The sequence below is a fragment of the Nuphar pumila genome, chromosome 13 (genome assembly GCF_984573655.1).
Source record: "Nuphar pumila chromosome 13, dmNupPumi1.hap1.1, whole genome shotgun sequence".
NCBI lineage: Eukaryota > Viridiplantae > Streptophyta > Magnoliopsida > Nymphaeales > Nymphaeaceae > Nuphar > Nuphar pumila.
In genome coordinates this window covers 4,021,608-4,034,850 of record NC_143261.1, presented here as the reverse complement: position 1 = coordinate 4,034,850, position 13,243 = coordinate 4,021,608, and the positions used below count along the sequence as shown (strand labels likewise).

General features: G+C 36.9%; 1 protein-coding gene across 1 annotated transcript; it reads left to right on the top strand.

The window, feature by feature from the left end:
* Positions 1-11,689: 11,689 nt before the first annotated feature.
* Positions 11,690-12,584, top strand: LOC149817564 (PLAT domain-containing protein 3-like). The gene is made up of 2 exons (XM_089985001.1): positions 11,690-11,786; positions 11,978-12,584. The coding sequence occupies exons 1-2, from the start codon at positions 11,715-11,717 to the stop codon at positions 12,455-12,457; spliced, it is 552 nt and encodes a 183-aa protein (XP_089841127.1). The 5' UTR covers positions 11,690-11,714; the 3' UTR covers positions 12,458-12,584.
* Positions 12,585-13,243: the final 659 nt, after the last annotated feature.

Genomic DNA, 13,243 nt, shown 5'->3' with positions numbered 1-13,243 from the left:
ATTCTATTTATTTTTACTATTTTACCCCAATATAATTTAACTATTTTTTAGAATATGTTGCTGGGTCATAAAATTATCATTTTTCCATTAAACAATTTAACTAATTATCTGAAAATACCCTTTGGTTGTAAAATTATCATATGTCCTTAAATAAATTTAATATTTACAAGCATGCCCTTGAAATATGGACCCGGATAAATATTTAGATCCACTAAAATATCTATTTGGATAATATCTAGATTCATTAAAAAAATCTATTTTATTTTTTGATATGGGTTTGGATCAGCATCCAGATCCGACAAATGATTCAGATTTGAATTCTTATTTGGATAGAGCTTCTGGACTTCAGATCATATCCAGGTCCGGTTGAAAATCTATAGGGTTTAATTTCTCATAATGAATTCACTCAATTTCATATCTAATTAAATCCTTAACTAACTCTAATTCTAATATATCTTAAATACACATTTAAACACATATAATTACATATTTATATAATGCACATTTAATCATATGTTTTAAATAATAATTTCAATTAGAATTCAATCCCTTTAATCATAAATTCAACTGCAATATTATTTCTTTTATATCATAAGAAATTTATGAAAATTTCGTGGGTATTACACCTATCAGAACAACAACTGCCCCATGTGGAAGAGGGATTCGATCCTAAGCCTTCAACTTGACACAGGCCCTGCTTACCACATGGGATACTGCCTCGATGGTACTTTACAAACAGCTTTAAGCCAACCCATGCAGGCCAGGTGCTTGTTCATGCTACCAGCAGTTATTCAACCACCCTAGTGGAGGTTTGAAGACATGGTGACTTGCACCAAGTGCTCCTACAAGATAATAGGAGCCCTCGTTGGTTCAATAGGGCATATTTGATCACACCTCAGTCCAAACTTTACACCCATTGGAAAGACAATGTTGCTTGTGTCACGAGGGGGCAATCTATTTGCTAACTGTCAAATCTTGGCTAAGATAGAAAGTGTATTGTGTACATCAAGAAAAGTTACTTAAGGGTGTGTTTGATGGCAGGGAAAGTTTTTCCTTCATAGAGAGATTCATATAGAGAAACTTTCTATTTTGGGTGGGCCCCACATGCAACATCAAGAATGAAAAAGTATTTTTTTTCACCTACCAGTAGCAGGAAAAGAAGTCAAGAGCAACCCAGAACATCCTATCACAAGGGTGTTAGGGGGACATTAGTACAACAAGACAGAAACACTGTCATCCCAGAAAAAGATCAAATAAGAGAATTTTTGCATCCTCTTCGAGGGATGCCCCTACCTAGGAGAGGTAGAGGACCTACGTGTCTTTAGCAATACGACAGCACCTGTTAGGGTTCCTTCAGACACTTTGGACAAAGAAGAACCCACTTACACCCCAAGTACCCTTACACCTTAGTGAATTTTATGATGTTGCTCTAGTGTCTTGTTAGTCATGTTATAAAAACCGTTGTTGCTTAGTTGTTCGTTAGAATTCACAGTTTGTATTATGGAAGAACTTGTGAAAACACTGTAAAAATGTCTTTTTAATAAAGTATCAAGTAGACACACCAGTGAGAAAGACCGTTGATATAAATAAGGTTATCAAGGGATGCATGGTACAAATTGAAGAACGTCTATTGTCGGTAGACCTTCTAATATTAAAATTTAAGGGAGTATATGTTATCTTAGGAATGGATTGGTTATCTAACCATCATGCGATGATCAATTGTCGAAGAAAATGCATCAGTTTTCCCAACTTTTACCTTTTAAGGTATTAGAAAACTTGCAAAGTCGACAATTATTTCATGTCTCCAAGCCAACCGTTACCTACAAAAGGATTGTATTAGATATTTAGCTTATATGAAAATCGAAGTCGATGATAAACTCTCACTCATAGAGGTAGAGATTGTGCGAGAATTCGTAGATATTTTTCCTGAAGAACTTTTAGGACTTTCACTCGATAGGAAAGTCGAATTTCAGATAGATCTAGCTCATGTCACAGCTCTCATCTCTATTCCACCATATAGGATGAGACCTGCAGACCTCAAGAAACTCAAAGGTCAGCTGCAAAAGTTGTTGGATATTTGATTTATCTGACCATCGGTGTCACTTTAGAGCGCACTAATCTTGTTCATAAAAAAAAAGATGGGTCACTGCGTATGTGTATCGACTACAGAAAATTGAATGCAGTGACAATAGAAAACAAGTATCCACTACCAAGGATATACGATTTATTTGATCAACTCTAAGGAACAACTTGTTTTTTTTAAGTTGGATCGACGTTTCGGGTACCACCAATTGAAAATCCGAGAAGAGGATGTAGCAATGACAGTTTTTTGCTCAAGATATAAGCATTATGAATTCTTGGTCATGCCCTTTGAGCTGACGAATGCCCCAGCGGCATTCATGGATCTAATAAATTGAGTGTTCAAACCATTTTGAACAAGTTTGTGGTAGTATTCATGGATAAGATTCTCATATATTCGGTCAGTAAGGAACAACATGCATAACATTTGAGAACAGTTTTGTAAATACTTAGATATCATAAGCTATATGCTAAGTTCTCTAAGTGTGCATTCTGTCTAGACCAGGTCTCATTTTTTTGACATATTATCAATAAAGAAAAAGTGTTGGTGGATCCAACAAAAGTTGAAGTGGTGACCAACTGACCTACACCTAAGAATGCCATGAAAATTTGGACTTTTTTTGGGTTAGTTGGATATTACTAGCACTTTGTAGAAGGAATTTCAAAATTGGCAGCCCCAATGACTAATCTAACAAAGAAAGATGTAAAGTTCGATTAGAACGAGAAGTGCGAGCAAAGTTTTCAAGAGATTAATAATTGAGTAACCATTACACCAGTGTTAGTTCTACCTTCTGGCACTGACAATTTTACCAATTATAGCGATGTGTCGCATAAATGATTGAGTTGTGTCTTGATGCAACATGGCAGGATTATCGCGTACGCATCTCGATAACTAAAAGTGCATGAGATGAATTACCTAACATATGATATGGAGTTTGTTATAGTAGTGTTCGCATTCAAAAATTGGTGACACTACTTATATGGAGAATAATTTGAGGTCTATACCGACCATCAAATTTTAAAATATTTGTTCTCTCAGAAGGAATTGAATATGAGACAGAGGCGATGGCTGGAGCTACTCAAAGATTACGATTTTGAATTAAAATATCATCTAGGGAAAGCCAATGTAGTAGCTGATGCACTTAATCGGAAAGCAGAATCAGCCACAAGACTATTTGTGTCAAACCTGCTTGTCAGCATTGTAGAGCAAAAAGCAGAAATGCAATGTCTTCCAGGTCGACTGATGTTTGTCCAGGCGACCTTAGGGTCAAAAATTTAGGATAAAATTAAGGAGAAACAACCCTTAGATCAAGAATTAAAATGGATCAGATCAACAGTATCTAAAGGTGAAAATCCAAATTTTAAAATGGACAACCATGGTATTCTAAGATTTCGAGATCGAGTGTGTATTTCTAAGACCGAAGAACTTAGGAAATAACTTCAAAGCACATCATTCCAGGTACTTTATTCACCCTGGCAGTACAAAGATATACAACGACTTGAAGAATAATTTTTGGTGGAATTAAATGAAGAGGGATGTTGCTAATTTTATCAGTAGATGTCTGGTATGTTAGCAAATAAAGATTGAACATCAGAGGTCGGGTGGACTATTGCAACCGCTACTTATCCTTGTATGGAAGTGGATGGATATAACAATGGATTTTGTCACAAGATTCTCTAAGACCAATGAAGAAATAAATGCAATTTGGGTGATTATCGATAAACTGACCAAGTCTATGCATTTTTTTGCATGCAAAACAACATGTTCCTTTGAGTAGTTGGCTCATCTCTTTATTAGAGAGATAGTGAGATTGCACAAAGTACCAGACTCTATTATATTAGACAGAGATTCAAATTTTACCTCTAAGTTTTGGTAAAGCTTTCAAGAAGTCATGGGGACTCAATTGAAGATGAGTACAGCTTTTCATCCTCCGACAGATGGGCAATCGAAAAGAACCATACAAACGCTAAAGGATATGTTGTGAGCTTGTATATTGGAGTATCGCAAATCTTGGCACGAGATTCTACCATTAATGAAATTTGCTTATAACAACAGTTTTGAGGACAATATTGGTATGGCTCCCTACTAAGCTTTATATGGGATACGTTGTAAAATGCATCTATGCTGGGACAAGGTAGGTGAAAGAAAAACCTTAGAACCTGAGTTGGTTCGATAAATGGAGCAGATTAGATTCATCCATGAAAGACTCCAAATAACTCAGAGTCATGAGAAAAGTTATGCAGATAAGAGGCGACGTGAATTAGAATTCGAGCAAAGTGATCACGTCTTCTTAAAAATATCACCATTTAAAGGGGTAATGAGGTTCGAAAAGAAGAGCAAATTAAGTCTAAGGTATATCGGACCCTTCAAAATTTTGAAAAGAATAGGGTCTACAACCTATCAATTGGAATTACCCTCATCGCTCTCCAGGATGCATAATGTGTTTCATGTATTCATGTTAAGGAATTATGTGCAAGATCCTTTACATATACTAGACATAGTAGAATCGGTGAATATCCAATAAGACTTAAGTGTTCTAAAAGAACCAATCGAGATCTTAGAATTTAAAAAGCATAAGCTAAGAAATAAGGTTGTTCTGATAGTCTTGGTGACACTGAAGAATCACAGTAAGAATGAAACTACATGGGAGAATGAGGCAGACATTTACACACAGTTTTTCCTAATTATTTTCGAGTATGATTCATGATAAATCTTCTTTTAAGAAAGATAGAATTATAACACCCGTTTGGGCGATTATGAGAAGAGGGGAAAATGTTTTTCCTTCTTCCCCTTCCACGAAAATGGAAAGGGGAAGAGGGAAAGGGGAAAATGCCCTTCCCCATATATGGAAGGATCGTGGTGAGGGGGTAATGGATGCCCCTCACCCATAACTATAAAAGTCATGAGGGGCCTCCTCCCTTCCCTATCCGAAATCACTCAGAGAGAGGGAGAGAAGGAGAAGATGAGACAACGCAACTCTCCGGTCGATAGGTAAGTCCCCTCTCCCTCTCGTTTCTTCTTAATGCAGAAGTCGTCGGCAACCTCACGATTGCCAACGAGTTACAAAGGTACAGGGACAGGGAGAACCATGTCTCTGCCTTCTACAGAAGAGGGGATAGCAGAAGAGTTTTCCCTCTACTATCAAAACCCCCAACAATCGGTGATGGAAAATATAAAGGGGGGTGGCAGCTGCCGACGATCGCCAGCAGTGTCGCCCCACTTGCAGAGGACTGCAGCAGTCTGGCAACAGTGGGTTGCCAGAACTGCTGCAAACCGTGAATGGCAAACTTGATCTGCAATTTTTGCAAACTGGGTCGGCCATATCGCTCGGTTTGGGCATGGCCCAAACCGAGCATGGTCTGGTGTAGACCAGGATATGACTCGGTCTCGGTATGCCCAGACCGAGCCAAGCTATAGAAAAAAAATATTTGACAGACCGACTCAGTCTGGACATACCGAGTCCGGTTTGTGTATTGCGACAGATCTACTCAGTCTGAACAGACCAAGTCAGATCTGATTTTTTTGGCAGACTGACTCGGTCTATTCAGACTGAGTCAGGTCTGATTGGCTGTAATGAACTGAGTCAGGTCTATTTTCTTAATAGACCGAACTCGAATAATGTATAAGGCAGACCGTCTTGGTCTGGCCAGGTCAAGTCAGGTCTGTTTCTGCGGACCAACTCAGTCCATACCGAGGCAAACTATATATATAGATATGTATATATATGAGTGCACCTAAGTGGATTTGAATGGGTGTAGTGGAAAATCAAGATAGCGAAGACCTCGATTTTCTAATATGAATCGGATCCAAGTTTGGATCTCAATCTGATCGCTAACACCCAAAATGGATCTAAAACTAAGTGTATTTAGTGAAGTTTAGTTCAAATACAAGACTATCCAGCATAGACACCATTCATGTGCTAAACCATCACGAAAAGGTTTGGATCGGGCATAACGAATCCAAGATTCAGTCAGGATGGTAGTTAAAAAACCTAAGTGATCAATTTTGAAATTAGAGTAGATCTGGATCCGAAATTCAATATGAATTAGACATGGTGTAAAGATGTGGTGTAAAGACAACATAGTTGTCGTTACAAGTGGTCAAAAAAATCATTTTCTCTTCAGTATGCATGATTAGCAAACAAGGCTTAATTTGGTACCCTAGAGTTGAATTCAAGTGATTTTTTGATCCTTGGATTCTTTTCTTCAAGTATGATTCATTAGCAGGTGAATGTGATGACAAGCTCTGAAAGAACAGAGTCAGAGTTTGGCATTTAAGCCCAAGAGTATTTTGGTAATCTTTATAAAGCCGAAATTGTAAATGATAATACGGAATATTCATTGATTTCATATCAAAACTTGCAAGAAGGAATTTCCTTAGAGTGAAAATTTAAGCATTTCAGGTAAGTGAACATTTGAAAATTCCTCCTTAGTGAAATAAATTGCATGATAGTTGGTATAGGCATATTTCAATGTGATTTCATGTGTTTTAAGTATACTAATTTTATTTATCTTTAATAGAACAATGTTTAGCATGATTAGGGATCCATGAATTGTGATGTTATGTATGATGCTTAAATATGATAATACATGTTTCTTGATTCATAACATGATTTAATTATGAATGTATCATGTGTGAAGAAAATCATAACATTTCTGCATGTATAAGATTGATGTATGATATTAAGAATTGAGAGTAGAGTTTCAGAGTTTTGGTGTAAGAGTTATCCTGAAAATGTCATGCTTATGCCTTGAGAGGGGCATTGTAATTGTCATGACTTAAATAAGTTTGTGGTGGGTAGCTATCCTTAAAGTTCTAATATGTGATCATGTGTTAAAAAGTAGTTAATGGATATACAATAATGATTGTGTAATACACTAACTTTAAGATATAAATGTTGAAAGAATAATGTGTATAGGATAACCACATAGATCATAATAAGGAACTCTACTAGGAAGCATAGTCTACAGCATTATTGAGGTGTGTACCTCATGTGTACTTTGAGAATATCTCAGACGTTCCTAAGTGACCATTAAAAGTTAAAACATTGCCCACTAAACACATATAGGATTATAGCATGAACAAAAAAACCTTGGGAGAAGGTATAGCTTCTTGATACCTTGGAGGCAGATATAGCTCCTTGAGACACCTTGGGAGCAGGAATGACTCTTTGAGTACCTGGGGGGCGGGTATAGCCACACTAGCTCTTCGGCCAGCTATCGATTGAGTTCTTTATAGCTCTCGACGAGCAGCTGCAACACTTGTGTTCATAGTTTGAGTCGGTTTAAACTATGTTGTTGTGAGTGGTTCATATGTCTGGCCAATGTTGTAGACTCTGAGTTGTCTGCATGGATAGATATGCTCGAGGAAGTTATGTCCAAAATAGCCGATTAAAATAAAGTATGCGCTTGAGTATGATGATAGAGATATGATAAAATGGAGTAAAATTCATAAACATGTGTGCATAACTAGCAAACTAAACTAAGACTATGAACTTACAGTTCATTACAGTTGTAACGATTGTATCTAATTGTAAATGAGAACTTACTGGGTTGTAAACTCACTCCCTCTCTTTGTTCCAACTATAGGTTCAGGAACTGCTGCCAACTGCAAGACTTAACAGTGGACTTCGACTCTGCCACCAAATTTTGGCATGTTTGAAGTATGATTCACTTTCACTCTTCTATTTATTCTACTTATGCATTTGGATGATTATGATTATTGTAAATGGTTGTATGGACCTTCAGTTATTGAATAAAAAAATTGACATGATTTTTTAGGTTATTAGAGAAATTTCTCTCTCAGAACTAATGTTCATGGCTCAAGAGCACCCAGATCGGGTCATTACAATTGAAGCAAGGAAAATCTCTTGATAAATAAAATTTATGCGTTTGCAAAAAATATCAGCATGTATGAAATTTATAAATTTTAGGAAAATATAAAACATAAATAGAAATAGTAATATAAAAATAAAGAAAAAATTAATATCACAATAGCATCGCAACACCTAAAAATGGATGATATGTGTGGGATTTTCTAGGTGAGGAAAATACTATTATAAATCAAATTTACGCTTTTTGTGAAAATCTCAAAAAATATCAGCATGTAAGAAATCTAGAGCTTTTAAGAGAATATAAAACATAAGTAAAAAATAAAATACAAAAGTAAAAAATGTCCTAATATCACAATAAAATCACAAAGATGTTGATAATATCATGATGTTAACAATTTTTTATCGCCTTTGGAGTATAATTTCTAAATATCTCGCTGTCGTCGGGAGACCGATCACTGAAGGGAGTATCATTTTTCGACGAGCTATACCTCTGACCTTATCTTTGTTTTTCTGTTTTTTTTTTTCTCTCCTACTTTATCCTCGACGAGAAGCATGTCCTCCCATCCATTCTCCAGCGAAATTTCTCTGTTTCGCAATACTACAGTCCCATGATCCTTGTCAGAAAAACCATTTTTCGAACAGAATTCCAGCAATTTTTAGCCCTTTTTTTTACTTTCTAATTGAAATTTCTTTCTTTTCGTTACTCGAGAGACAGATAGAAGAAAATAATAAAAATTGGAATGGTGACCGATCCATGGCATAGAATTTTATCATGGAAATATGTGGCTCATGTTGGAACTTTTATTGGGTGTTTGATCGCTCGTCACGAGGGATGCCGCAACAAAAACCGTGTTCGTGGAACGATCAAACACTGTTTCACTCCCTCCCCTGTTATGATGAGAACGGGACCGGAAACGTCACTTGAAAAAAATATTTGAGTGGATGGGTCTAACCCCAACCTCTCTCTCTCTCTCTCTCTCTCTCTCTCTCTCTCTCTCTCTCTTCTTTGTTCTTCTTCATCTTCTCTTCTCTTATTAGGTGTTTTTCTTTAGTTTTTATTATTAAGTTTTAAAATTTTTTATTGATTTAAGTTTTTTCTTTGATTTTTATTATTTAAGGCTTTGAATCAAATATCCTTAATTATGGATTTTGTTGTTTAATTTTATTAGGGCTTTCCTTTGATTTGATTAGGAATTTTTTCTTTGATTGAGGCTTTCAATCAAATATTTTTAATTAGAATTTTTGATAATTAATTTGATTAGGGCTTTTCTTGATTTTTTATTTGGATTTTGAATCAAATTTTTTAATTAGGGTTTCTTATACTTAATTTGATTGAGAATTTTCTTGTATTTGATTAAGGTTTTTTTCTTTGATCTTCTTCTATTAGAATTTGAATTAGGGCTTTTTATATTTGATTTTATGGTTTATTTTCTTGTACTTTAGGGTTTTTTTTTATTTATGCTTTATTAGTGATTTATTTTCTTGTATTTTAGGATTTTATGATTTATTTATGATTTTTGCATTTTTATATAAAAAATGAATTCTTATTTTTTCAAATTACCTAAAATTTAAACTTTTTTTTACACTTAGATTCAGTTTGAGATCCATATTTGGGGCCTCAAATCCATAAGTTTTTGATAAAATTTTATAATTAGATCCAATATGACATTGATAAAAGGAATTATATATAAAAAATATCAATTCTTATTTTTCTTAAATTACCAAAATTTTAAACATTTTGAAATTTTAAGGTCCAATCCGAGATCCATATCTGGAGCTAAAGTCCATAATAAACATGTTAAAACACTCATATGGATCGAGTTGTACAATCCAAAACAAAGTTATTCAACCCGTTATCCATATGTGTTCAAGATGTCTGCACAGCATAAAAAATCAAACATTGGTTAACAATTTTTTGTTCAATCGAAACAAACTTTGGACGTAGTACAGTTATTACAGAACATGTGCTCTATCTGTGAATCCTAATGGTATGTCACGAGATGACATGAATGCGTAGGGCATCGTCACGTGCATCAAACGCTGGACCTAGCAGACCCACCCACTGCCCGCCCCACCCACCCCTGCCATGATGTTATGCTGGGAGCAGGGACAGTGGTTACACCGCTTGAAAAAAAAAACTCTGGCTAGAAGGTTCTATCCCCTCCTCTCTCCCCTTTGCATTGGCCAGGCAGCAACAGGCACACTCTCTCTTTCTCTTCCTTTTTTTTTCTTCTTTGATTAGTGCTCTGAATAAAAAAAATTATTAGGACTCTGAATCAAATTTTTTGAATTAAAGTTTTTATATTTAGTTTGATTAAGGTTTTTTATTTGATTAAGACTTTTTTATTTAATTAGGGTTTTTCTTTGATTAGGGTATTTGGCTTAGAAATTTTTTTTAACTAAACATTCTCAATGCAGTTGAAATTTTATGGTGGTTTTGGTCTGATTGTCTTTGTGGTTATTGCATATGAGAGAGATTATGATAAATGTCTCTATACTTTTGTTATTTGTCACTCTTGCTATTGTAAATCAAGATGGACACTTACAATCAATTATTTTTATGTTATGTTTTTGTGTTTTTTTTATGTATTATATTTTTTACAGCCAATTATATTTTTTTTTAATATGTAGGAAATGGAGGCAATTTACAAACTGCCACTGCTTGTCTGAGTAGTCAACCCCGCAGTTTGTAAGAGCTGCTATAGGGTAGCTACAAACTGTCACTGTTGGTACCAGTGCAATCTAAAACGGGTCTCAAGTAGGACTTATAGTAACAGCGACAGCACCTACAGTGCCACCAGTAAACTGCCGCCGTTTACCAACTGTCGCATTTACACAAGGCTATATATAGGCAGTTTTTGACTGCTGCTATAGCTATACTTTTGTAGTAGTAACCAGTGACTATTATCCATTACCGTATCTATGATGATAACATGTCTAAAAGAGGCAAGCACGTCCAACGAAACAAATAAATTTCTAACTTCCTCCCCCACCTAAACCATTTTTTATTAGGAACTTGAGGTTCACAATATATAAAAAATGTAAAAATACAAAAGATCAAAAGTGCTTTCTCACGCTAACATTGCCATAAAAATGTAATATTCTTAAAATAGATGAAATTCTAAAGAACATTTATGTGCAGCATCTTCACAAGATATACCACGCCCACAACCACTTTTTTGTCATGATATTCATGAAGTGCAATAATTGGCTGCCTCTCAAGCAATTATCATAAATATCCTTGGAAGAATCTTTCCTTACCAAACTATCTCACAGGGTGTCAACAGGCCTAGTTTACCCGAACCAAATCCTATAGAATCCAAGTATAGTGATAAATAAGAAGACCTGGGTTCAGACCAAAGATCCGATTAATATATGGACCCAGGTATAGTTTGTGAAATTTTATACCAGAAGCCGACCCAACCTGAGTTTTGATTAATACCCACAAATTTTCAATGTAAAAATGATAAAAAAAATATGGGTTTACCGGATATAGTCCTTGGTTCTTGTAGTTCTTACTGAGTCCGGGTATGATTTTTCTTATAATAGACCTGATTAGACTAGACACAGATTCGGACCTGATATGATACCCAAAAATCTGATAGTCTGGTTCACTTGAATTACCAAACCCGACCCGTTGACATTTCGGAGTTTGTGCAAGAGGCAAAGGCCCAAAGCAACCAAGGTTGGTTTGGCAAATTTTAGACAAGCGACAGGCATTTTGGTAGGCACTGCCTTCTAATAATAGACCCTTATCCCCATCCTACCATTACCATACCCTCAGGGCACCCAAAAAGGACCATGGCTCCGATTCGCCACCTCTTGCCTGCCCTCCTCCTCTTCCTGACTCTGCATGTCGCCACCGTTGCATCTGTAAGTACATCATCATAATCTGTTGAGTTTTATGAGTGTATGCATCATCATGATCGCTACCATCATCATGCATAGATGTCCATATATATGTCATCTCCATAACAAGCATGATCATACTCTTTACATCACATGCCCCCCCCCCCCCCCCCCCCGCCTCATTATAATCATCATCATCAATCTCGTGGGCACAGGATGACAACTGCGTGTACACGGTGTACATCAGGACGGGATCCATCATCAAGGCGGGCACCGACTCCAAGATCTCGCTCACCATCTCCGATTCTTCCTCTGGTGAGCATGCAGTGTACGTGAAGGACCTGGAAACGTGGGGAGGGCTCATGCCCGCTGGCCACGATTACTATGAGCGGGGCAACCTCGACATCTTCAGCGGGCGTGGGAGGTGTCTGGACCGTCCGATCTGCTACCTCAACCTCACATCCGACGGCACGGGACCGCACCACGGCTGGTACGTGCAGTACGTGGAGGTGACAGCCACCGGTCCGCACCTGGGCTGCAGCCAGACCATCTTCTACATCCGCCAGTGGCTCGCCTTGGACGCCCCTCCCTACAAGCTCTACTCCATCATCGACGGCTGCACTACTACCACCACCACCACCAAGCCGGGGAGGTCTGTCTTCTATGGTTCTCATGCTCATGAATCATCATCATGATGATGAGCATGTGTCATCCATGTGCGGTTCATCATCATCATCATCATCACGTAGTTCCAATCTTTTTTTCCTATGTCACGTGTGTAAGACAGATTCCCTTTGGATGAACAGCTTGACTTTTCAAACTCTTAATGATGCGTTTGAATTGGTACCTGGCACAGTGGCACTCCTTGTGCCCATCACATGGACAAGGTTGCGAATAGCGGAGTGATTATTTTTACAAAAGGTTTTAATGAAACTAAAGGACACGATACGGGAGGCAAAACGGAGTATCCGTGTGACAGTAAGAGTGTCTCGTGTCTTTGCACAAATTCAGCCTAAATACTTGAGAAACTTCTATCATATACAATTCAAACTTATCTTTCATGTTTTTGAAAAAATAATATGGAGTTACATTTTTCATTATGACGCTGCAAAGAATGAATTATTAGCATATATAATACTGATGATAAAATGAGTCATTACTCCAAGTGTGGGTGAGGGATTCGAACCCGGACACCCTGGTTCTTAGCCACGTGCTCTAATCCTCTGAGCTACAGGTCTCACCCCGTCTCCACTGGATCTGTTCCCGGGAGTACCCACCAAAAGAAGCCTTTCCTCTCAGCCATTTTATATTAGATTAAGATGTGGAAGAGCGTTTCTCTCTACTCTCTAATACATTTGAAAAAACGTGTTATTTAATGAAAAATGTCGATGGAATATGAGTTACAAGCTCTCGACTCATGTCTTTGTTTTTTGTTTTTTTTGTTTTTTGCACTAATAGGATTGTAGGGGTGTGCCTAACAC